Source organism: Melopsittacus undulatus, chromosome 5, assembly GCF_012275295.1.
Source record: "Melopsittacus undulatus isolate bMelUnd1 chromosome 5, bMelUnd1.mat.Z, whole genome shotgun sequence".
Taxonomy (NCBI): Eukaryota; Metazoa; Chordata; class Aves; order Psittaciformes; family Psittaculidae; genus Melopsittacus; species Melopsittacus undulatus.
In genome coordinates, this window is record NC_047531.1 from 42428562 (window position 1) to 42454570 (window position 26009).

The 26009-nt window shown below is 48.1% G+C and overlaps 1 protein-coding gene across 1 annotated transcript in view; it reads right to left on the reverse strand.

Annotated features, from left to right (window-relative positions):
• Nucleotides 1–26009, reverse strand: part of LOC101880493 (HYDIN axonemal central pair apparatus protein) — a 110043-nt gene that overhangs the window by 40885 nt on the left and 43149 nt on the right. Inside the window, exons 19-39 of the mRNA XM_034063205.1 lie at nucleotides 24021–24164; nucleotides 22283–22426; nucleotides 21131–21444; nucleotides 16144–16333; nucleotides 14089–14205; nucleotides 13196–13405; nucleotides 12185–12322; nucleotides 10827–11004; nucleotides 10213–10343; nucleotides 9358–9491; nucleotides 8220–8356; nucleotides 7295–7422; nucleotides 7016–7207; nucleotides 6486–6635; nucleotides 5171–5410; nucleotides 4709–4904; nucleotides 3581–3742; nucleotides 2775–2942; nucleotides 1942–2115; nucleotides 629–837; nucleotides 34–186 (exon numbers count right to left, since the gene is read on the reverse strand). Of these exons, the coding sequence (XP_033919096.1) occupies nucleotides 34–186; nucleotides 629–837; nucleotides 1942–2115; nucleotides 2775–2942; nucleotides 3581–3742; nucleotides 4709–4904; nucleotides 5171–5410; nucleotides 6486–6635; nucleotides 7016–7207; nucleotides 7295–7422; nucleotides 8220–8356; nucleotides 9358–9491; nucleotides 10213–10343; nucleotides 10827–11004; nucleotides 12185–12322; nucleotides 13196–13405; nucleotides 14089–14205; nucleotides 16144–16333; nucleotides 21131–21444; nucleotides 22283–22426; nucleotides 24021–24164 (3609 nt within the window). The remainder of the gene's footprint in view (nucleotides 1–33; nucleotides 187–628; nucleotides 838–1941; nucleotides 2116–2774; nucleotides 2943–3580; nucleotides 3743–4708; nucleotides 4905–5170; nucleotides 5411–6485; nucleotides 6636–7015; nucleotides 7208–7294; nucleotides 7423–8219; nucleotides 8357–9357; nucleotides 9492–10212; nucleotides 10344–10826; nucleotides 11005–12184; nucleotides 12323–13195; nucleotides 13406–14088; nucleotides 14206–16143; nucleotides 16334–21130; nucleotides 21445–22282; nucleotides 22427–24020; nucleotides 24165–26009) is intronic.

Consider the following 26009-nt stretch of genomic DNA (forward strand, 5'->3'; position numbering starts at 1 on the left):
AGGAGGAACATCTCCTTTGCCCCCATGCCATACCTGCAGCCTTTCAGAGAGGATGGCTACCAGCAAGTCCTCAGGCAGCACGCAGCTCATGAAGCCCAGCTCTCCCGCTGTGCTGCCATTAATGCTCAGCCATCGCTGCATAGCAACGCAGGGAAGGGAAAAGGTGAGATGAGAACTGGATGAGCCCTGCAATGTTGAACACCACAAGAAAAATTAGCCACTTTGGAAGCCCCAAAACAATTCCAACTGCTGAGCCTGGAGCTGGGTTTCTCACTATTGGGAAACTAGAACAATACTGTAGGTCAGAGGCTCCAGTGGACAACCCTGGAGGGCACATCCTTTGGCCAGCAGGGACCCAAGCCTGCAAGCCCCAGGCGCAGCATCCCACGGCTTTGCCCACCCCCTGCAGCCACATTATCCAGGACTGCACTTTACCAACAAACCGTCATGATCCAGCAGAGATTTTCTGCTGGAGCACAAGGATTCAATCCCACCCTGAGCCATGCCCAGGTGGTGCTCTGTGTTCTGTATCACCACACCAGGCTCTGGGTAGCATGGAGCCTCCACTGTAAGCAGCTCCTTCACTTCTCAAAGCAACAGGCATTAATCACTGCTGATCACACTTCACCTGGGAGACTGTGGGATCCATTACATATTGCTGGGATTGGGAAGCGTGACTATCCATCTTCTTGCCCACTGTGGTGCTTGCCTGGCCTTGGGAACTCAGCCCATTAGGCTGCAGGCTGGATTTGCCCTCAGAGCTGGACTGGCTTCCACTTGGGCAGTGTGTGACCTCAGTGTGGAGCTGTGGGCTGAGAGATACCACTGCAGTTTGACCTGTGGAGAGGACAGAGGCTCAGTGGGGAGCAAGCAGAGCCCTTTCACCTCAATGGGAACAACCTTCTACCCTGCCAGAGACACGGCAGCCATCCTTAGCCTGCAGGGCGCCAGTAGCACTGCCTTCCAGAAGCAGTTCTTGTCCAGCTTCTATTATTAGCATGAAAAAGAGCACTGTCTGGTAATGGATTTTAAAGTTTTTAATGCACAGCCCCGTGTCCCTCTTATAGCAAATGTGCATGCAGGTGACACCGCATAGTAGTTCCTCTATGGACTAAACCAAGAATTCATCCTCCGTGACTACCCTGCACCCATCCTGTATTCTCACATGGAGACTGTAACATGCAGTCCTATCCCAGCTGCACCCCCTTATCTCCACTGGAGCTAATTCCTGGCAGGATAATCTAATCCCAGACCTTCCCCCAGCTCCCAGCCAGGTTCAAAGCTGAGCAATGCAAAACTTCCCTCACTCCCCAAGCCAAGGTCTGGCCTCACCCTGCAGAGCCTGGAGCACCAACTGCCCAAAAAAGCTTCCTAAAAGTCTCCAGTCTTGCATGGAGAACAGCTCAACATATATAAGCTGTGTGACCTGACTGGCTGTATAGGGAAAGCTCTGGAGTAATCTCTGCTATATACAGCATGTGTCCCATGTGAAATTCCTCTGTGAGGTTATTCTTCCCTTCCTCTTATGAGTGAAGCCATACTCTTAAGTCAGTCATCCAGTGCTTAATGAGACACTTCAAAGGGCTTTTTCCTCCAAGTAAGCATCAGTTCTGTCTGGTGGCCATGAGGAGCAAGCTGGATTCAGCTTTGAGGAAATACAAGAACTTTGAGAAAGATACAGGTGTGCTTCACCTCTCTTACAGAAAGGAGTATGTGCCAAGAAGCCAAAGGCAGTAAAAGTGCCCGTCTGAGTGCTTAAAATATGTATTATTTTTTTTAATAACCAGAGTTTTTTTTAAGAAATTGTTTTGCATTTGTACATGCTGCACTCATGTTCCTGAAGAGACCCAAGGGCTTTCAAAGTTCTTCTATGGAGCAAGCACAAGCAGATGGTCATGGTGGGTTTCGAAGTGCTGCTCTGTGTCCCACGTTTCTCCTTACCAGCACCCTCTGTCTCCTGCTGGCTCTGCTCGATGGCAGCCCTGATGCAGAGCTCCCGGGCGCGGAGCCCTGCCAAGCTGCTCCTGCTCGAGATGGCTTCTTTTACCACAGCGTCAATGGACAAGCAGACAGCACCGTAACGCTTGGACAGGGCAACTGCTGCTGCTGTCTTTCCTTGAGAGAGAGAGGAAGACTGCTTGGTGACACTTGCATGTGAGGCATGTTCAAGGTCAGGCTTTGGAAATCCCCCAGACAGGATTTCAATTTCAGGGACAGTTGGAAAACAAGTGCCCTTTTTTTCAGGGAGACTGTGAGGGTAGCAACTTGAGCATGGTTAGAAGCATTGAATTCTAGAACCAGGTGGATCATCTCCACCTCATGTTCAGCTGAGGACTTTGTCACTTGTGGTGACCCCAGGCCTGAGCCAGGACATTGTTTCAAGCCCTATTCCCGACCCCTCAAGACCATTTGCTAGCCTGTGCTGGTCAGAACTGTCTTGTGCAACATCCAGGTATGGTTTAGGGGTCAGCATGGGCTGGGACTGCTCCCATAAGGCAACATGGACAACTAGGCAGTGTGGTCTCATGAAGCAACAGCAACATTGCCCCCTGTTTGGGGGAATGAGAGCCTAACTGTATGGACACAAGACAAACCACACCACCTGCACCAGCTCAGCAAAGGTCTGTGACCATTTCACGTATCAGCAGAGCTATGGCTCACCTCACTTCACTTCAAATGGTTAACTGAGCACCATGGTCCAACAGAATATATCTCTCCTGTCCTGTCCCTCCACCCTTCCTCTTCCTTGCAGCCAAGGGCTGCAGCTCAAGTACCTGTCAGGGGTGCCCCATGGACAATGATGACAATCCCTCTACGGTTTCGGGCTGCACACCCTTCTGCAGAGGTATCAATGCCGAGGTGACGGGCGATGGCCCTAAAGACAGGGTTGTTGTCCAGCTCTCCTGTGGCCTCCTTGCTGCTGGTGGTACTTTGCCAATGCTCTGCTGTGCAGAACAAGACAGAAAAGTCAGTCACCTGCCTACCTTAGATCCTGACCATCCTTCCAATCCCCTCAGATCCTGGGAGAGAAGACTGCTGACACCAATGTCACACCCAAGGTTCCTTTAGGTTTGTGCAGATCAGGGTCTGCCCTAGATGCTGGTGAAGGAGGCTCCATTTGGGGATGAAACAATTATCCAAAAGCTGGATGCTTTAGGAATGTTACACCTTACACGGGAGATATGGTTGGGCTCTGAATTCACTGTAACAGCATTTACAAAGAGCTTCTGCCTTTGACCCTAGGTCAACAAAAGCCATCGCCACTTGCAATGTCATGTAGGACAACAGGTGAGGTGCACTGCCCAGGAAAGGGAACAGCATCATCCTGATCCTAGGAGCTTCTGGGGGCAAAGTGTTTATTTGGAAAAAATTGGGGAAAACCTCCCTGGCCTCTCACTCGACCCTGCCCCAGACTCTTCTCAGGATCCTACAGACTTCATTTGCAAGAGTGTATTCAGGGTCTACAGGAGCAAAGATGGCACCAGCCTGCAGTGAAGGGATGCAGGTGACACCGAAATCCTCCACTTAGGCCCTTTTGCCACAAAGAACATAAAAGAGGCAAAGAGCTTAAGGTTATTACCTGTCCTGTGTATTCTCTCAACACCTTCCTCCTCCTCTTCTCCACAGACAGATTTAGAGTCCACCTTGTTGGACTGGCTTTCATCAAAAATGGAGAAGGGAACAACGGAGCTACGAGTTGAGCTGGTGTGAATGATCCCATCAGAGTGTTTTCCTCCTTGATCTGATGGGAACCGTACATAAAAAGGACACAGTACTGTTAGAACAAGTCCAGAGGAGGGCCACGAGGATGATCAGGGGACTGGAGCACCTCCCAGATGAAGACAGGCTGAGAAAGTTGGGGCTGTTCAGCCTGGAGAAGAGAAGGCTGCGTGGAGACCTCTTAGCAGCCTTTCAGTATCTGAAGGGGGCCTAAAGGGATGCTGGGGAGGGACTATTCACCAGGGACTGTAGTGATAGGACAAGGGGTAATGGGTTGAAACTTAAACAGCAGAGGTTTAGACTTGATATAAGGAAGAAATTCTTTACTGTTAGGGTGGTGAGGCACTGGAATGGGTTGCCCAGGGAGGTAGTGAATGCTCCATCCCTGGCAGTGTTCAAGACCAGGTTGGATGAAGCCTTGGGTGATATGGTTTAGTGTGAGGTGTCCCTGCCCATGGCAGGGGGGTTGGAACTAGATGATCTTGAGGTCCTTTCCAATCCTAACTATTCTATGATTCTATGATCTTCAGTGTTTGCTGAGGAAGAACACAGGGAGAAAAGAAGAGGGTGAACACAGCCTGGCAATCTGCTCTTTGCCCTTCGCCACTTTGCACAGCCACATGCCAAAGGTGGAAAGTTTCCCAAGGAGGGACAACTCTGAGGCACTGAGAAGCCTGTCCAGGCTGTCTCTACCCTCAGGGAATTTTGAGCTTGTGCTTTTGTTGCTGGGAAGGAGCTAGTAGAAAATAGCTGGTGATATTACACCTGGTCCTACTGGCTGAAGAACTCATCCAATCCTGTTCTTTGTGGTTGAGGGGGACAGTCTACAACAGACAGATATAAGCTTGTTTTGGCTGCACTCGGGGCTGATAGAGGCTGTGTTACAAGCCACAGATATTCAGCCAGAAATTCCCCAACCAAGCTGGGCAACAAGCAGCTGATGAAAGCATGGGCTTCCTATGGATAATAAAGTCTGCTGTGTCCACACTCAGGACAGCCAATATCAAACCCTCACCATTGTCCTGGCCTGCTGGTTCCCCAGTCTTGGACTTTTCCTGCTCTTCCTGCAGCCTCTTCTGCTCCTCATAGTACTCTAGCACCTCTGGGGGTAAACTCTCACCCGGGGCACGTGGAGGCAGCAACAAGGTGTTGTGATAATTGTAATTCTTCAGCATCCGCAAGATCTGTGTGCATAAGGAGTAACCATGTACAGGATGCATTTCTTGACCTTCTTCACATGAACAGACCCCCCAACCAACGTGCCTCCTTTCTCATTCCTTCCTCCCAACAACATTGACTATCTAAGCCCCTCTACAGCCTGCCAGCAATGCTGGCTAACCCTGAAATGTCACCAGACTTTGCCCTGGGGACTGTCCCCATATCCCTGGCAGAAGCCTGAGAATGCTGGAGCCCTGTGAAGCTATGGGAGCAGGCACATGGGGACTCTCACCTCCTCCTCAGCAAGGTACTGCTCATCGAACTCCAGTGAGTAAAACTCGATGGGGAACTGACATGGGTTCTTCACCACCACTGTCCCCTCCACCCCACAGCTGTATGGCAGCAACGGTCCCAGCTCAAGCACTGAAGGGCTGAACTCCAGCCGTGGTTCCAGACCATGTCCCAGCACCTGCAGCTGGAGGTGCTGGCTGTTTTGGCAAATGTTAATCTGCATCTCACTTTTGTAGGTCTTCTGCAAAGAGAGAAGTGCAGAAAGCTCCTCCATGAAATCCCAGGTGACAGAGCCTCCAATTCAACCTTTGCCCCAAGGTCAGAAGGTGTTACCAGTACCTCTGAGATGAACGGAAAACAGGTATTTACCTATAGCACAGGCTACAGCATCTGCATGCTGGCTCTGAGTAACTGGGATGAGTCCTGGTGTGAAGTGTGAAGTGTAACTGGATGCAAAATGGTCTATCAGATGTTTTTACCTCATCATGAGGGACCATAATGCTCATGAGAAAGGTCCTCAGGGTTACATTGCCCAGACGTAGTCCTGGACTGCTGCATGAGGCAAACATCAGCTATATGAAAGAGGCAGATGAGCTCTCACTGGCTAGAAATACTGGTTGTCTTCTCTGCTCAGTGTTTGGCTCTGGTCAATGTCAGACACAAGACAGTTCATTTCTATTGCCAATTAAAAGATCCCTGGGACTGTTACCAGGCATGGAAGCACTTGTGTCCATACTGTTACACACTCAATTGCCAAGTCACAGTGGCCACAAGCAAATTCGTCTTTGGGAATGCTCCATCATTTAAGCTGACTCCCAGATTGCATGGGAACATGCAGTAAGCTGGGTCAGAGGGCACAGGGACTGCTGGCAGAATACTCCTGTAGGTATTCTGAGAGTCTTGCCATAGCCAGGAAGGTGTCTGAGGGTGCTTTGTTTGCTAGTACCAGCAGCAGGATTAGCCTAGACTGGCCCTTCCAGAGATATCACCTGTGAGCATGCCACATGCTCTGCACCAGAGTCTTGTAGCCTGCAAATAGGCCCACATAAGAGGGAAGATGATTGGAAATGGGAAGATTTCCCCCATCTGCTCAGAGGCAGACACATGCAGTACCCTGATGCTCTCTGTGTAAACTCCCCATGGGGATTTCAGAGTGACTCTCAGAAGACTGTGCTGCAGGGGAAACTGAGGCACGGTGGGTACAGGGTTTGTCAAAATCTCTGTGGAGGCAGACCTCATCTCTTGCTCCCTGCGCTGGGCTCTACTGACCATGCTGCCCTGCCAGACCTCCTGGGGCTGACACCTGCCAATCTCACCTCTTCTGTGGGTGAAAACCTGACTTGCACGTTACATCGCTGCCCTGGAGCAAGGGTTCCAGCCAACGGCGTCACCTCAAAGACACAGGGCTCAGCCTTCAACTTCTGAGGCAGCTTCTGATGCAGTCCTACTGGCAAATGTTTGTCCACCTGGAGCATAGAAACCAGTTGTGTGAGGCCTTCTTGGTCTGTGAGGACACACCCTCTGTGGCTGCCGTGCTCTGAGATAATGGCAAGGTGCTGAGAGCATCCCACACCCAAACCAGATGTGGCCATCACAGCCTGGAACTGGAGGGAAAACATGTAGGCAGGGCAGGCAGTTGGGGAGGCACTGTCCTCAGAGAAGGAGTGGGTGAAGGTGGCAGAGAAGTGAAGCATCAGCTAACAAACAGCAAAGCGAATCAGCCTTGATCTCTGTCCTCAAAGGCTTCCACAAACAAGCTGCAGCCCAAGGCAGTCATAGGGGCAGAAAAGGCAAGAGAAGAAAACCCAACCATGAAGTCATGTGTTAAACACTGTCTGTGCTTTACCTTCTCAGCAGACTGTTTCATGGTGATGAACCATTTACAGGGGATCTGGAGCGGATTATGGAGCTGGACAGTTTGTTCCTGGCACTGTCCATGCTGGACAGCGGAGAATTCCAGTCTGTCCCTGGAGAGACAGATGGATGGCACAGCCACATTGGCACGGAGGCGGATGTGAAATGTGGGGCCTCCTGTGACCTAGTGAAGGACAGAGCATCTAGTTCAGAGACCAGGTGACATCTGCTGCTGTGTCCAACCTGCTGCCTGTCCCCAAAGTTGTAGTACCTTGATGGGCAGGAGCACGTCCACCTCTCCCAGTGGCAGGTTGGCACTTTGTGGGTCGAAGCGCACTTCGAATGTCTCAGTCTCACAGCAGGGCAGGTGCTTCACACGGTCCAGTCCCACACTGAATCCTTGAACAGATGAAAAAAGCTGAGATATGTAAGCAACAGAAAACATGTTAAGGCCATAGAGGTGTCCTGGCCGTCAGCTCTGTGAAAGTCCCCTCTGCATCTCCAGAGAAACCTGCTGCTCTTTCTCCCCTGTCACCACTCATGGAGAAAGGGTTTTCACAGCCAAAATTCAAAGTTCACATAGTAACATATCAGTTGAGGACCTCCAACAATTCCTCTATGAGGCATCTCAGGGAAGGAATTTCCAACTAAGATACCTCCATGCTGTGGTGCTCCCTGGACAACAACTTAGAGGAGACACCTGACCACCTCTCCAAGACAGCAAGTCACTGTTCAGTGGAACTGCAGCTTTACCTGAAGACCTGTTTTGGAAGCCTGTTTTGATATATCAGTGGATCTCACAGATTGTTTTCTCAGTTAAGGCTGAACATAAGTGATATGACACTACGAACTCTAAACAAAGCACTTCCAAACCACAAAGGGTCCCATCTGTTTGCAACACAAGCCCACAGAGTGCACAAAGAAACTCAGATGATGCGCACAGCATCCAAGAGCAGAAGATGCTGAGAGATGACCAAGGTCATCAGCCCATATAGCCCCTGCAATGAAGTTTTAGGAGAGCCATAGGCAGGCCAGGTCTCTGAGCACTGCTGGCCAGAATTCAGGCTCTAAAGCACCTAGCAGGAGGTACTATGGAGGAAAAAGCTATACAAGAAAGCACTCAAAACCCTCCCCATGTCCAGTGTCTTAAGCTAGTCTCCTTCAAGCCCACATGAAGTCTCTCCAGCACAGGTTACCTGTGTCACGCAGGACATGTACATTGAAGTGGAAGGACACAGGGAAGTGCCCGGTATTGGTGATCTTCACAATGTACGTGCGGATGTTACCAAGAATGATGTAGCCAAAGTCCAGGATGTACTCTGGCAGCTCAGCTCTGAAAGGAGGAGTAAAAAGAGTCTTTAAAACACAGCCTGGCTACATTTCCAAGAGGGTGGAAGATGCAAATACAGTGGATATTTCTGTATTCAGTGCTGTAAAAACTCAACTCAAGCTCATAAAACCCAAGGTCTGACAACCTGGTAATAAGACTAGGTCATGGGGAGTGAAGGTCCTAGGTTTTATCAGCTACCAATGGGACTCCATAATAAAATTACTTTTAAATGCATACTGGACACAGTTCCTCTGCTATGAAAAGCCACTGTAGTTAAGTCCACTGGACCTCCACTGGTCTCAGTGAAGTTGCTAAGCCTGGTGTACAGCCCAGGACCTCATCGTAAGATTTGCCTGCATGGGAAATTTTCACTGCTCAGCAACCAGATCTGTCCCCAAAGCAGCATCGGTGAATGCAGTAATCAACACCTACAACATTCATGGGAAGGTCCTTTTCCAAAGCAATCTCCCTTGGGAAAGCACGTACATGACCTGTTTTGCAAAGCATCTTTGTCCTGAACTGGAACTTACCGTGCTCATGTCTTACCATCAAAGAGCAAAGGGAAGGGCCAAGTTACTTTGGTAAGCTCTGCAGTCCCACAGCTTTCAAGCCACCTGATTTTAGGGTTTGTCAAGGGTTTGTCAGCCTGTGTAATTCCCTGCTCTTTTTGCTTAGTGCAGTCTGTTAGTTGGAACAAAGATGCCAGCTCTGAGTAGACTCTTTGAGAGCTGGCCAGCAGGGATGGTAGCTGTGCTGCCTAGACAGTCTGCACTGGACCCCCTCAGCTCCAAGAACAGGACCCAGAAGCTGTGGAAGTGGCACTGTGGAAGTGAGGACACTGAGCTGCTCAGAGGGAGCATGTCAAAATTATGGGGCTCAGAGCCTTTCTGAAGTCCCCAGCTATTCCCAGCTCCATAGACACAAGGAAGTCTCAGGAACAGGGCTGCACTGCTGGGTGTTACCCTCGGGGCACCAGGAGATAGAACAGAGGAGTCCCTACTAACTTGAGAAGCCTCTGACGTGCACGCCGGTCAAAAGCAGTCTCCTCTGGGAAACTGGAGGTGACAGCTTTCTGCTGTTCCAGAGCATGTTCCTCTATCAACATCTGCTCCATCTGCATCTGCAGCTGAGCATCCAACTGAGGAAAGACAGTGGCTGGTTAGCAACAGTTGCACCCAAGGACCCTGCTTGTCTCTGGAGGATCCCACCCTGCTTCTGAGAGGGACAATGGAAGTCCTCCTGTGTCGCTGCTCAGTGTCTGTGACACTTGCTCTCTTAGCACTTTATCTCAAGAGAAATGAACTCCAGCATCTCCACCTGCCCAGTTATAAAAGTTGATCTGGCTAAACAGACAGACAAGCCAGCAACCTTTCAGAGCTCCAAGTATTTGCCTACTCTCAGCCAATGACAAAGCAGCTTGGACAAAAGCTCTCTTGAAAAAGGGAACCCCAATAAAGCTGGCATCTCATGAAGACAAACACTGACAGCACAGCTCCAGGGCACAGTCAGGCTGCTGCTTTTAAGCTCTCTAAACTGTCAGGGCTTGTGTTGAGAGCAACAAACACCCCAGCAATGACCTGCACCTCCTTCAAAGTTCCATAAATTCAATCGCTTGAGCACCCCCTTCAGGATATGTCCCTGAGACAGTCAGGAAGTAGTCAGGTGCATCTCTGGGAGGGACAACTCTGAGAGGTGGGCAGCCCTTGGAGCAATGCTGAGCTCACACAGACTATGGCCAGTGGTGGGCAGTGAGGTCCCAAGGGCCTGCAGAGCCCTAGGAAGCCTGCTGTGGAGTGCAAGGGGCCCTAGTGACACAGGGAGAAGGTGGCATGTGGCAATGGGGTAGTATCTGTTCTCACCACAATGCCTGAATTGTCTGTGGCTGGCTCTGCTGCCACAGCCTCCTCCAGAACAGCTGCCTCATCTTGCTGGCTGGCTTTTTCCATCTTCTCTTTCACCTCTTTGAGAATCTTCTCATATTTTTCATTTCCTGAAGAAAGAAAATATCACAAATAGGAGCATGGGCCTAATGCCATTCCCATTTAAACTGGGAAGCCCTATTGCCCTGACACTGGCCTCTCCCAGAAACAAACTCTTCAAGTAATCTATGAAAAATGATGCTGCTGCTCTGCTCCAAATCCTGATACTCGCCCCCCCACCATCTTCCTCCCCACACAGGAGCACCTCATCTCCTGCAATGTGATACAAATCCAACCCTGTCAAAATCCCAGCCAGCCTCTATTACATCTTTCCCAAGCTTTTCTGTCTAACCATCATCTTTCCAGGCCTCTGACAGATAGGCCAGCAAGCTTCTGCGGTGTGGTTCCTGGGGCAGGCCCACATGGGCTCATTTACCAGAGACTAAAGAAGCAACCTCCAGGACTGGTGGAGGTGGGTAAGAGCTGTGCTATGGTTATATGACATGGGGGAAAAAACAGGGGACTTTCCTGGGGAGCAGACAGGCAGTGCTCACCTGTGATGTTCCTGGGCAGGTCCAGGTGGATTCTAGGAAAGGTACCTTCTCCTTTCAGGGAGATTTCTTCTGGTTCCAGGTGACCCACTCGGATATGGAAATTCCTGTAGAAGACTCCAGGCACTCCTGGCAGGTAATAGACTTTCAGCATTTGCTCCTTGCCAGGTCCAATGTAACCCTGCAGGACACAGGAGAAGAGGAAATGCATAAGAGGGTTTGGTGGAGGGATGGCTCAGATGATAGACATGCTGAGAAGACAAGACAGGTTCTCATATATAAATGTCAGACATCACCACATTCTAGCTTTCATGTATCCAAAAGCTCTGATCTCCTACAACAGGATGAAGTGTGTCCTTCAGAGGGCTCACAAGGCTGTACTCCTGCAGTGCAAGCCTGCCCTTTGCTCAGCATGAACACAGCTCTTCTGCTGATGGGGTTTAGCCTCTGCTATCAAGAGCCACACAGAATAAACAAAAGCTCTTTTACCAGCCACTATGGGAGATGAGTGAAGAGCCTGTGCTCTCAGCAGGGCCAGCAGCTCCTGTCAAGCACACCAGTGGTTCACAGGTTGGTGTAGAAGGGCCTGAGACATTATTAATGACCCCAACCAAACATCTCCCAACATCTCCAAGTAACACCTTGGTTACTCCAAGGGTGCAGGAGTCTATCCAGAAAGCCATTTGGCCATTTAGCTTCCTCTTTTGATTGTAGAAGGGGATAAAGATAGGAAAACTGCTTCAGTTCAGACAGAAAGGTCAGGACTGAGAAGCTGTGATGCTGCAGACTCTTCTCATTGCCATCCCAGCCTTGCTCCTCCCTGGCCCCCACACTGCCCAAAACTGAGCAGAAAACAGCAAAAGCAGAGCAGCAAAGCTGGAGGACTGGCAGACCAGCACAGGGGCTGTTACAATTTATGGAAAAGGAGCTTCATGCCCAAGCAAGGGAGTATTTAAGTGCTGCTGAGTGCTGGCATGGGCAGGCAGTGTTTGTTACAGGCAGGGACAAGGAATAAGTCCATTCTCATCACACAACCTAGGTAAGGAGACACTCCTAAGGATGAGCACTGTCTAGCTCCAGTGCCACACAACCAGCAGCTCAGTGGTTGGTGTTTGAAGAGCTCTCATAGCACCTCATGCTTACTGCTAGTGGTTGCTGTACGACAGCAGAGCCGCCTGCCAGCCAAGGCCATTAAGGGGATCTATTAGGATTGCACTTGCTTGACCTCTGCCCCAAGCAGCAACTGATCATAGCCCTATCTCTCCTGGCTTGTTTTATGTTTGGCGTTTTTCCTTTCCCCCTTTTTTTCCCTATAACCCTCTCCTGGCAGCCTGACACAGGGCCTGGGTTATGGTACTCACTGTGCTGGGCACCACCAGGGGCACACCAGGCAGAGGGCTGGCTGCAGTGGCTGTGCTCGGGCTCAGCACCACAAAGGTGAATCCCAGCTTCCCGCTGTTGTGCAGAGTGACCTCTGCTTTGATGACTTCATTAAACAGCTGAAAAGAGGACAGAGGAACAGGAAGTTACAGACACAGGTTTGCTGCTGGGAATCTGCTCCCTCTTTCACTGCATTCAAAGCAAATGAACACAGCACAGAAGCAGGGAGTGCAAAGGAGAAATGGACACTTAAGTCTCCTGGGTTAACCTGGAGAATTCACAGCAATAGGATACCTCTTAGCCCTACATAAGACCAGATGGTTATAGCAGCATGCAGAGGTTCAGTAACAAATAAACGAGGGAATACAACCCCTCTGCACTTGAGGATGTCATCTAGTGGCTAGCTGAAACAAAGAAGGAGGCATCAAGGAATTTCAGAAGAAAAGGCACCTACACACAAGTATTTGTAAACAAAATATAAGCAAAACCGAACACAGACAGGGCAACACATACAGGGCCAACAGCTGGAAATATCTGTGTGGTTTTCAATTGAAAAGAAGTAAAGTGGGGATTGGTCTGGGACATTCTCTCCAGTGAGTGGAAGCTAAGTTAACTTCCTCCCTCCTTTGTTTTGTTGATTAATCAAGAGCATTAAAAGAGAGCATCTCCTTGAACCTCCGGCTTCAGGAGTGGATCAGCAAATGGATGTCTGAGGGACACATCCCTCTGGAGATCACCACTGGGATCCTGCCTGTCCCAAACAGCAGCATCAATTACCTCGAAGAGGAAGAATTCCCAACTTTATCACTGGAGCAGCAATGGTCATTAAAAAAACAGCTAGGAGGCAGGGCATATCACTCAAAAGTTGGACTTCCAAGCCGCAGAACAAGCAAAATAGCTGAAAAGGGGAGAGAGCCCTAGGCCTATGTGGGCAGGAAGCCACCAGTGACAATTTTGAGACAAGGCCCTCTGCCAAGAGAAGCATGTGGTACCTGTAGCCCGCAGTCGATCTTTGTGATGTCTAGGAAGTAGCTGATAAGTGAAGCCTCCCCACTCAGCATCACCTCATAGGTCGGGCCTCCCTCCACCCTGCAGAGTGCCGTGACACGGGCGATGATGTTTGCGTGGCCAAAGAAGGTGAACGTGACCTCCTGGCTCTCACCTGGCTGCAGCTCACCATACAGTGGCAGGACATCAAAAACCTGGAGGCAGGGCAGGAGAGATTGAGATGTTGAGCATGGTTTTTTGATGTAGAAGAGTAGCCATGGTGTGGAGCAAAGTACAGACATGACTGGAGTGGCCTTTTCCTCAGACACAGGCAAAAATCATCCTAATCTCAGCCTGCATTCATTCCACTTAAAAAATCTTCTTGCATACTCACTAATGAATGCATTAATTAATACACTACATTAAAATAATATGTGATGTCTCCTGGCCACAAGAAATCCTTTCTGTTGCAGAACTTGCCTTTAAAAACACTCTTTACTGCCTTCAGAAAACCACAAGACTGGGAGGTGAGAGCCCTTAGAGCTGGGGGTTGGATCCAGCCCAGCTCATCTGACTCCTGGTGCTTTCCAGTCTCTCTCTGATTTGCGTCCTGCTCTCTCAAGGTGGTACAGCAAAAGCTACTGCAGAAATTTTTTGCTGCCCACTTGATGAGTAACAAGATGAATAATGCCTTCCATAGGTGCTACACAGGAAGTGTCCTTGGTCAGCCCTATGACACGTCCCACATGGCCTCTCCAAAAACCTCAGCAGTGCCATGCGATGCACCTAGAGGGATGTGAGGCCACTCTGTGAGCACTTCAGAGGGCCACCAGTGTGAGTGATGGCTACATTACTGTGTCACACTGGAAACATGAAAGCAAGATAGATTCCCACTTACCTCCTCCACTCCCATGGCAAGGGGCTCCGTCTCCATGAACTGGACCAATTTCTTGATCTCCACTGGTCTCGGAGGATCTGCAGCACCTTCCGGTTCCTCAGCAGTGGATGGCAGCAGCTGGAAAACAAGCATCATGGGCTGAAGTAAGCAGCTGGCTGGTCTGAGTAAGACCACTCTGCTGCAGGCTCCACCACCCCACCAAGCCAGGTACAGCCAAGATGGGACCTAAGTGAAAATCAAGTATGTTATGTCCATACCACCAGTTGAGTGTAGGTCCAAGCCCATCCACAGATAAGACATGGGCTCCATTTATACTTCCTACACACAGACTCACATGAGAAAGCTAGGGTACCCAGCGCTCATTCCTGGCAGAGGCCTCAAGGGCATTTTGCACGCTTGTGCCCGCCCGGTTTCACTCACACCTCCAAGGAACACATCCAAAACCCCCACGGATGGACAGGTTAGTTCCTCCATGACAAAAACAGGAACATAATTGCAAGTGAGAAGTATCAAACCCAGGAAAATAAGGACTCAGGAAGTGCTTGGCACAACTATCCAATTTCAGACGTTGCTTAAGTTTCATCTCATACACTCCTCAGTGCTGGAGAGCTGAGGATCTCCAATGGGGCCATTCTTCTCAAACGACACCTTCCTGAAGAAGACAGAGATGTTTCTATGTCTTTCAGCCCTTGAGAGCTGGTTTTTAACCTCAGAGGTGCCATCTTTCAAAGGGAAGCTTGTCCCTGGGCTTCTGACCCCTATTTATAAGCAAGGGCTTCATGATTCTCTTATAGTCAAAGAACACTTGCTTCTTCAGTAAAAAAGTGCTTTGTGCTGGGGTCTTGACATCAGCAGAGTCTGTGAGAATATTTACAGGACATCCTTAGACCCAATCAAAAGCTACATCTCCCGAAGTAGATGAAGCACTGGGGAGGGATGAGTCTTCTCATGCTTCAATGCTCTTTCTGTCATCTCCATGTTTTCAAACCTGGCAAAGTTTTACTATGTATATATTCCCAAAGATGCTAGCTCACATCTTTTCCAGGCCTATGGTCTCCCATCTCCCCAGGGAGGTTATATGCATATTGCCTTGATACAGTGACATAAAGAGAAGATGAAGCTGCAATCCAGATGTATCCTTTGAAGCAATTTCAGATCCTACTTAGCCATATCCACTTGAATTTCCCTGGTTTATTTGTGCATACATGGCAACAAAGCAGGAAATGAAGATGATTACATGCTTCTATTTGAAAACAGTCAGCCACACTGTTCTTTACATCTACATGGTATCATTTTTTCTTGATTGAGAAAATATGTGCAGACTTATGATGTTAAAATGACTGATATTTGGAGGTGAGCAGGTGAAACCCCTCTCCTCGAACTTAATGCCAACACTGGCACTTTCAGAATCTCCCATGCTTTCTTACATCCCTTTTTATTGTCCCAGAAGCAGATTTTCCTACAAGATGATGTACAAGGCATCAGCTCCCACTAGCATCAAGGTCAAGCTCTAAAGCACCAAGGCTCACCAGGAAATGTCAGCAGATCAAAGACCATTTTCCAAAGGCCATGCTAGGAGGAAGAGACAGTGACTTTACAAAGTCTTATTTTATAAAAGACAGCTCTGTGGCTGTTGCTGCAATACTGGGTCTCAGGTGAACACAAAGACATGAAAATGGGTGGCTCTCGTTGGCAGTGAGAAGATGAGGCATGGAGATTAATACCTGGCAGAGCTTGACACAGGAAGGAAACTGGAAGCTTTCACATCACAATGCAGACAAAAGCCCGTTTTATATTGTAAAAGCCAAAAAAAAAAAGGCAAAAAAAAAAAACCCCAAACAACCCCAAACTCCACACAGCTCAGTAAGATCTGAGTGGGCTTCTCCAAGCAAAACTATTCTGTTAATTTCTCCTCCCTTGAAGACCCATGCCCAACCACTAGCCCTGCTGCTCGGCCAGCTCTCAGGGCAGCAAAAGGGAGGTTGGCACAAGCACAACTCTTGGGAGGGAAGCTGAAGGATACAGTGCAAGCGAGAGGAGTACAAGGAAATCTACCTTTGCTTCCAGGTAGTCATCTGCATGTGCTGGCTCTTGGATAGGATCTCCCACTGCTCCCAGGGATTCAGTTGGCTCCTCTACACTTCCACTCCTGGAACTGCTCTCTGAAGGTGCTGAGTGCTCCGAGGAGGTTTCCTTCTTCAGTGGTTGGGGTTCAGTGAAAAATTTAGATGTTGGAGGGCTGTACCTGGAAAAATAACATAACTTCAATCATGGACATGCAGTGGGAGGTAAGGAAGCTTGCATGAGCAGCCCCTCAGCAGGATGTGGTCCCTGTGGTCACTGGTGGTGTGAGCTAAGTAATGGGTCTGACCCGGAAGCTCCAAAACCAGGATGGAGCGGGCCAGCACTTGGGGGTGCCTGGGGATGATACTGGTATAGCAGTGTTGCAGGCAGCTGGCAACTGGTTGCAATAAGGCACTAAAAAGGACAGAGCTGAATGCCTTGTGGGGAGGCAGAAAGCGCACCAGGAAAGTAAAAGGTGCAAAAAGGTGAGACTAAGACACAAATGGTCAGATCCAGACAGTGATGAGCCAGTACTGACCCACCAGTGCCCTCCTAAAAGCACGCACTGTCACAGACCATACCCAGAGACCGAAAGCGAAACAGTTTGCAGCTCTACTAAGTATTTACCTTGAATATTTCCCCTGACAATCATCCGTAGCTTCAGATCAGTACAAGCAAGTTGCGATGCCCACGGCTTTTTCCAAGGGCCATCAGGCAGGAAGAGGGATAGAGCCCACAGCCTGCTGTGGCCTGATCCCAACAGAGCCCAGCACCATGTAGGAACACCATGGAGCCCAGCATGGGACATACATGCAAGGCAACACAGAAAGACATGTCAAGCAGCTCCAGGCAGAGACTCACAATTAAACAGCCCTTTAATCTCTGGTGAGCACCAAAGCACCAGTGACTGATACTCTGCAGAAAGAAGCTTTGGTCATTTTTAATTAAGGTACTACAAATCATGACAAGGTTCAGCTCCCTGCTGTGCCACAGGTATTCCCTGGCTACAAAGCAAGAGCTCTAACTGCACCTCAAGCTAAAAAGGCAGCAGCTCTCCTGAAACCAGGCTGACACCCATGTGGCACTTACCAATAGTGCAATTACCTCCCCTAGCAGTTTCTAAACACAAACTGCTGGAAGACCAGTTGGGCAAATGATTGAGCAAAGCGGTTCAACAGCTCACTCATGAACAGAGCCAAGCTGATCATTTGAGCAATATCTGACAGTAAAAGGTAGATGGTTTAACATTTTCAAACATTCCCAGGTGACCTGGATTATGTTCCCTGTTTTAAATCGCAGCAGGTGCTCACAGGAACTCTGCTTGCATTTCTAATGCCACATGGAGGGACACACTCGAACCAGGCCTGCTTCTCACTGTGCCCATTTGCAAGTGTTCCTCCTGTAGTCAAACAAGGCAGAATTTTTACAACAACCTGGACTCTTCATTCCCAGATGGGAATTCTGTGCCTTTAATTATATATTCCGTAATGAATACTTGTCATTAACTTTGCAGCTTATTAGCTAAGGCTGTTCTTCATTTCTGGATTGGAGGCTCTGCTCTTCTTAACCCCCAAGGGATCCCACCTTACTTGTCCTTCCTACAACCACATGCAAGGACTTGGCCCACATGAGCTCCTCTGCAGCCCTTCCTCTGTCTGCTGCTGGGACCTTATGTGGACCCTAAGCAAGACCTTGGAAACAAGTCCATGTGGAAGAATGAAGCAGGGCTTGAGGAGAGGAAGGCATTCACTTGCCCCTGCAAAGTGTGGCCAATCTATGGTCCCACCTGTGCAATCTTTGCTCCTCTCAGCTGAGGTACCTTAATACCTCTTGGGGTGCACTGATGGGTGACCAAACTGCTCAACACCTCTAGCAGCCACTAACTTGGGTATTTGCATCAGAATCATAATCACAGGTTTGAAGAGACCTCAACGATCATCTGATCCAACCTTTCTTAGCAAAACATGACCTAGACTAAATGTTCCAGCACCTTGTCCAGCCAAATCTTAAAGAGTGTCCAGTGTTGGGGAGTCCACCACTTCCCTGGGGAGATTATTCCACTGGCTGATTGTTCTTATTGTGAAAAACTTTCTTCTAGTGTCCAGTCGGAATCTCCCCAAGAATAACTTGTGCCCATTACCCCCTGTATTTTTCATGTGACTCCTTGTAAAAAGGCAGTCTCCATCTTCTTAAAGACACACTTAAAGTACTGGGGCACAGTAGTAGGGTCTCCCTGGAGCCTCCTTTTCTCAAGGCTGAACAGGCCTAGCTCTCTCAGCCTTTTCGCAGTTTCCCAGTCATTTTGTCATCTTTCTGGCCCTTCTCTGGAGCCTCTTAAGCCTGTCCACATCTTTTTTGTATAGCAGGGACCAAAACTGAACACAGGATTCCAGGTGTGGCTTGTCAAGCACCACGTAGAGGTGCACAGGATGAAATAAATTTAGCTCAGCTGTGACAGTGGTGCTTTTGGGCAACCAGCAGCTGAATGTTACCTTTACCTGGTGACAAAGGAAATGATTGCAGTGTAGGGGTACCAACAGGAGCACCTCAAAGGCCTCCAGCTGTGGACAAGTTCAGGGCATGGGTCTGGCTGTCATCATAGCAGCTGTCCTAAACCTTCCAGTGTGACCCATCCTCCAGGATGAAACCACAGCTCTTAGAGGGGTTTGTGATAAATACTGTGGGTAAGTAACAACCCCTGAGGAAAGGTAAACCCCCAAGATGGAAAAAAAACATAATAATTTATTAAATTACCTTAGTTTTATAGAATGGTTTGAGGCAACTTCACAAGACTATGGTGACTGGACAACAACAATACTTTTCACTCTAAAGTAGAAGCCCTCTGAGACCCAGTGCTGGGAGATGATGTGATTAGTGAGAAGCTGTGGAAAGGCACAAAGCAGAACAAGGGGCTTTTTCCAGTGGTAGAAAAGTCAAAATGAATTACCAAGAAGTGTAACATGAAAAGAAAGACAGTGAAGAATCCAAGTTGTCAGTAGAAAGCTGACCCCATGGGAACAGATATCTTCCTGGCACTGAAGAAAAGGTATCTCAGAAAAGGAGAAGGAAGGGAAAGATAAGACATTCAGCATCAGCCCAGGCTTTAGGTAGCTCTTTCTGTGACATAAATTGGAACTTCCTGGGCATCCTCCAGTACTTTCAGGCCAAGGTTGTGAATTCAGGGAGGAAGGCAAGGAGCAGAGAAGGACCCATCCTAAACCAGATGGGCCAGAAGGCCTGGAAGTACATCCACCATCATAACTGAGACAAGGAGCCTCTCATCATAAGCAGGCTTGCCTAAAGCTGAAGGGGCTAAGCCCTCTGGGCACATCTTACCCAACACAGACAGCCCTCAGGTAAGACAAAATGCCTCCAGGAATTAACAGAGGGAATTTAATGGAAGCACAGGTGGATTGACACCAGGGAAAGAGGAATCCTTACTGCTATTGAACCAGCAAAGGGGCTACGTCAAACTCTTTGGAACAGAGGCTGCCATCCTGGTAAGCTATCCAGGACCCTCCACTGCCAATAATGCAGCTGAGTTGGGTGACTTGGCATCTACCAAAGAATGAGCACCTGCAGGCTCAGGTCCAGCAAAGCCAATTCAAGCAGAGTAGGGGCAAATAAAAGCTGAAAATTGAATTAGCATTTACATTTCCAAAACTCTAACTTGGTTCTAATAAAAAAATAAGAGTAAAGATAAAGAGGCAACTGGCCAACAAGTGGCACCAGGGGAAATTAATTCCACACAGGTTTCACTGTAATGTGTTTGTTTCTCTGCTTTTAAAAAATATATGCATTGTTCTATCATCAGAATTAGATTTTCTCTTTTGCTTGTTATTAAACCCTCATCTAATTTACTAGGAAATAGCAGAGGACTCCAAGCAGAGCTTACAGTCCTGCTCACTTTATCTGCTTTTTCAGACTCAACTCTGCATTTTAAGGTGTGTTCTTGAAGTTGTCATGCATCAAGAAGGGCCACACTAAAGACCTGTGAGTTGGTAAGACCTAGCTGAGAATGGACTACCCCAGTACCCTAGTCTTCTCCCCCAGGCCCTCCTCAGAGCCATAGCTACTTTTCAGCTCCCAACAGGTCACCTTCCCTAAACAAAACTGTTTCTCAATGATCTCTATTATTTGTAACAGCAACACTTTGCTCAGTTTCCTACGGCATTATGGAAAAACAATTTGCCACCATAATGAAAACTGCCAAGACTAGATTTTGTACTATGCAGAGAGGCCACAGTGAGAGAAACCACTAGAAATGTGTTTATAGATGTGCTTCAGCATGACTGCAAGATTGTTCCTGGGCTTGGAAACCACAGGCTAGTGCTGAATGGTCCTGCTTCCCAGGGAATGTCCAGACAAGCGCCCCCACCAGCATCTACAGATGTACCTAAAGACGCAGCAGAACCTGCCATTTCACTGTAAACTGCTATATAGCTCTTTTGTGAATGTGATATGTATTTTAACAGACAAAAACTCAGGCCGAGGTTTGAGAAAGCAGTCTCCCACACCAGCTTTCCTTCCCCCCGGAACCAGTACAGGGGCTACAGCAAAGCAGAGCAAGAGACTGAGGCAGCAGTATATCGTTCTGGTGGCCGTGCCTGTGTAGGATCTTCGTATGAGATAACAACAAATAGGGTTGGCAGGAAAAGAAAAGAGGTCATGTTTTATCTCTGCTTGTCCAAGTGCCTATACATGGCTTTGTAGCTCCAGAGATAAAGCAGAAGGGCTATGTGAAAAGTGTTAGCAGTGCCTTACCCTCCCAACATGGCTGGAGAAAAGTGTCTCCTTTCCAGCATCAAACTAGTGGAGATCACCTATTCCCTGAGCCTGACCACAGATGGCAGGTGCTGTTTCCACAAGGGAAGATTGAAAACAGTTTGCCAGATCAGGCAAATGGCCTTGGTGTTTGCAAACTACAAACAGGACACCAGGAAGAAGAGCTTCAAGGAGAGGGCAAAGGTGCACATACCTAATGAGGTTCCTATGGCTGTCTGTCAGGAATGACCAGTGGTACTGGACAAGAAGCGGGCTGCAGTTGGTCATCTTGACATAACGCACATCTTCAGTGTCATTCAAGATGCAGCCAAAGTCCAGGGCTGTGGTCTGGATAAGGAGATTCGGGAAGTAGACTTCTCCCCGAACCGTGACCTGCTCCTGATGAGGATGCTCGAGAAACTGTATCTTCAGAGCCTTCTCTACTGTCCGGCTACTCAAATCTTCCCCATAAGCAGGGTTAAATCTGATGCAGAGATGAAGTTCCTCCTCTGTGCCCAGCTTCACTGGCTGCAAGTAGATAGAGTATTAATCACCAGTATGATGAAGTCCCAAGGTCTGATAGCATGAAAAAGGTAAATGTGCAATGTGTGACCCCAATGTGGGCTCCTCAGTTCATCCTTCATTTTCTTCACAGTGAGTGACTGACTGCAACCACCACACTTACATCTGAAACTATCTATCTCAGGGTAACATTCCTGTGCTCTGCATCAATATAAAAGAGAAATAAACACTGTTCTCCTGAATTATGGATCTGCAGAGACTATGTGCTAAATGCACAACCAAATCAGCACTCTGGAAAGCCAGGGCTTTTTGCCCTGACTTTAGGGGCACTCTTTTATCAGCACTTCAGTCTCACCCCTGCAGGGGCTAGTCATTGACAGGGCACAGAAATGGTGGCTGCACCTACAACAATACATGTCTAGCAGAGTCCATGTCCAACACCTTCCACTGACACCAGGGCAGGAGCCAGGCAGCAGCTGGAGGAGCATCCTCAGCCTACCCAAAGGCAAAGCTGCCCTCAAAGAGAGCAGGCTGCTCCTTAGGTTATCTGAGGATGGCTGCTGGAGAGCTGGGGTGGTTTCCCAGAGACACCTTTACTACACAACTTGCCTAGATCTAGCTGCCTGCTCCCTTCTCCTCATGTTTTAGAGACAAGACATATCTTCCCAATATAGATGATATTTTTTTTCCATCAGTAGCTTGTTTCAAATCTGATTTAGCTCAAGCCAGTCTACTGCAGACTCTACAGAATACACTTCCATGCTAGAGGACCTCCAAGCAGAGATCCATAACCACGTTCCTTCCTCTTCAAACCCCACCAGCAGGAAGGTCCACAGCTGCTCACCTGTGTGTCTGCAGGGAGGGGCTGCTGGTCTGCACTGCAGATGGAGAAGGGTTGTCCTAAGGCCAGGACCATGCTGAGGGGCAGTGATGAGATGTTTTTTATAGAAAGAGGCTTATACTGCAGAGTAAGGACATCACTGGGTTGCTACAGAAACAGGAGACAAGGAAAAAATACTGAACTCAGGCTATAAGCCTCAGATGTGTTTAAAATGTTTCACCCTAAAAGTTAGTTAGTTTCTATCCTTATAGAAGGTTTTTTTCTTTAAATATATCAGAAGCTTTTCATGTTTAGAAACCAGAGCATCCCCCAATGGACAGGGAAACAGTCTTTCTTACAGATGAGAGAGTAGGACCTGTACAGGAGGCAGTTGCTTGAACAAGATCAAAACCAGAAAGTGAACTCAGTCTGTCTCCAATCTTGTATCCTCTCTTGGCCAGAATGGCACAAGATGATTTTTACTCACATATGGTAATTTCTAACAACCTTATCAGCTCTAGCAGCCTCATAAAAGCAGTGATGCTACTCAGAGGAGAAGAGCAAGCAGCATTTGCTTGTAGAATTTGCTCTACATAGTGGAGAATCTGCAGCAGCCTGAGCTGAGCTTTGGGCACTGAAATGTACACGCAGCCAGCCAGAAACCACAACAGTCTGGTTGCAACTTACTGCTCCTGCTACAGTGACATGGTGTCTGTAGCCTCAAAGTTATGCTCAGCCTAAGCTATTTCTTCCTGTCTATGCATTGTTCTGGGCTTCCTGCATGGTTTCTATAAACTAGACAGTATTTAGAAAACTAGTTCTGGATGTATAGCTATCCAACAGCTGCAGTGTCACAGCACTCAATAAATCAGAGCATAATAATTAGGCCCAATGGATTGTAACTATCCTCTGTTAATTGCTTTTGACAGGCTGAGAAAGTTGGGTCTGTTCAGCTTGGAGAAGAGAAGGCTGTGTGGAGACCTCATAGCAGCCTTCCAGTATCTGAAGGGGGCCTATAAGGATGCTGGGGAAGGACTCTTCATTAGGGGATGTAGTGATAGGACAAGGGGTAACGGGTTCAAACTTAAAACAGGGGAAGTTTAGATTGGATATAAGGAAGAATTTTTTTACTGTGAGGGTGGTGAGGCACTGGAATGGGTTGCCCAAGGAAGTTGTACCATCCCTGGTGGTGTTCAAGGTCAGGTTAGAGAGAGCCTTCGGTGACATGGTTTAGTGTGAGGTGTCCCTGCCCATGGCAGTGGGTTGGAAATAGATGACCTTAAAGTCCTTTCCACCCCTAACTATTCTATGATTCTGTGATTCTAGTTAGACCTGAACTGCATTGTCACAGGATTCTGTGCTTCTCTGGAAGCTGGGGAACCAGAGGAGAGACTTGAAAATGCAGAAACTAAATAATGAAATATCTTCTCTTTTTTCAGACACCTCACAGAAGTGGGAAATATGATGCAGGAGTTGGGATACAGAAACTGAAGGGCACCTGTTTTGGGTTGGTGTTATCAACACTGCAGCTGAAGGGCATCTGTGGGTTCTTCAAAGAAAGGTAGAATAGAGCAACTGAGACTGTCCACAACCCCAGAGGAGTGAGATAATGATCTCGGTGTTCATGGCAAAAGCTCGGTCCAGCTCAAATCAACAGCCAAAGCTGGAGAAACTTCTTCCTTTGCACAAAAGCATACACACCCCATGGGCTTTCAGTCATCAGCCACACCAGTAAATGCCAGGATGCAATTCAGAGACTTACCTTCTCTACACGGAAGGTGATTTCTCTAGTGGACATTTGCAGAATGGGAGCAATGAACTCACACATGACATCTGTTTTCATGATCAGGATTTTTCCTGCTGTGTTCCCCACGATGGCATGACACAGCAGCCGCTCCTTCACCACCTGTGTGCAAGAGAGACATGTCACCCAGTGGGTGTTATCAGGGCATACAGAAAAAAATACTCCATTTGTTCATCACCCATGGACCCTGTTACTGACATAAAGTTATAATCGTTGGTCTCCTCAATAGCATCTTTTTTCTTTCTATGCTGCATCCTATTGATTCTGCACTCAGATGTTCCTAATGCTACAACCCAATAGCCACAAAAGGCACTCATGAGTCATGTGCTGCCTACAACTGTAATAATATCTACCCCATATGTTTATTGGTTTCATTTGCCCCATTGCTACACATAATACTTACAGAAAGCTGTAGGAACTAATTAAAAAAAACAAAACAAAACAAAAAAAACAAACAAGAAAAAAACCCAAAACCCAACTGAAAACTATATTAAGGGAAACAGCTGATAGAAAGACTAACAAATACCAGCAAACCCTCTCTTGGAAGTTTGGCAGAAAGGATCCATGGGAAAAATGCCAATAACCAGCCTGTCTTCCTAGGGTGTAATGTGCCCTCCTAGAGCTGGTTTTAAGACAAACTTCCCCAGGAAAGAGATGTTTTGCATTTTGCATGAAAGCCCTCTGCTTAAGCTGGATCCTCTTACATTCAAGACTTTTTTACTTGATTTCTCATGGTTTCAATGTTTCCTCCCTTAATTACTCACTGTCCTGGGTTCAGCAGTTGCAGCCATTTTTCTCCTTACTAGCTGGTGCAGTGCTGTGTTTTTGAATTTTGGCCTGGGAACAGTGCTGATAATACTGATGTTTTTAGCTGCCGCTCAGTAATGTTTACACTGACCAAGGACTTTGTGAGTCTCATGCTCTGCCAGGGAGGAGGGGAAGCCGGGAGGAAGCAGAGACAGGACACCTGACCAAAACTAACCAAAGAAGTATTCCTGTTGTTGTGCCCACTATATAAACTGGGGGCAGTTACCCAGAAGGGTTAGACCACTGCTCAATCAGACTGGGTATCGGTTCATGGGTGGTGAGAGGTTGTATTCTCTTCCCTTGTTATTTCCCTTATCATTATTATTATTATTGGTGTTAGCAGTAGTGATTATACCTTAGCTACTAGACTGTTCTTATCTCAGCCTGTGGGAGTTATATTCTTTTGATTCTCCTCCCCATCCCTCCGGGAGTGTGGGGAGAAAGTTGGGGGAGTGAGAGAGCGGCTGCGTGGTTTCTGAGTGACAGCCTGGGCTTAAACCACGATACTCACTCTTCCTTCTGATACACCACCACAGCCTGACTCCTCCTCAGAGCCTACAGGCTTCAGAATCATCTGTGTTTCACACACAATACAGGGAGCTGGGCTTGTGACCAACCTGAAGTTCTCAAGACCAGGGAAGAGTCTTTGACTGCAGGAGCCAGGTAGCCACAGCTGAGCTCACAGATGCTTTTTTAATTTTCCAGGCAAGACACTCTTATCAGTACCCTAACCACTTTATTTACTTTCTGGTACCTTCTTCCCTCTTCAGCAAAACCTCTGTACTCAGAACTGCATAGGACAGTCCCATTGCATGGTGACTAATCAAGCCCGCCTCAAGCTACCACTGAGGCAACCCTTCGAAACACCTTTCAAACACTAGTAGCAGCAGGAGCTTAATGCAGATTTTTTTCCATATTTGCTTAAACATCTGTGCCCAGTGCTCCTGGAACTAGGGAATGTACACCAGAGTCAGCTGGCAGCTCCTCTGCGGAGTTGGATTTCTCCTGGAAAGACAGGACCAGAGAGGAGAATACCCAGTGACCCTACTGAAATCTCAGAGTTGCCACCCCAAGGGTGCTGCAAGATCCTTGGGACATCGGGGCTGGCTGACAGACTGGGATGAACTGTTCTGGAAATAC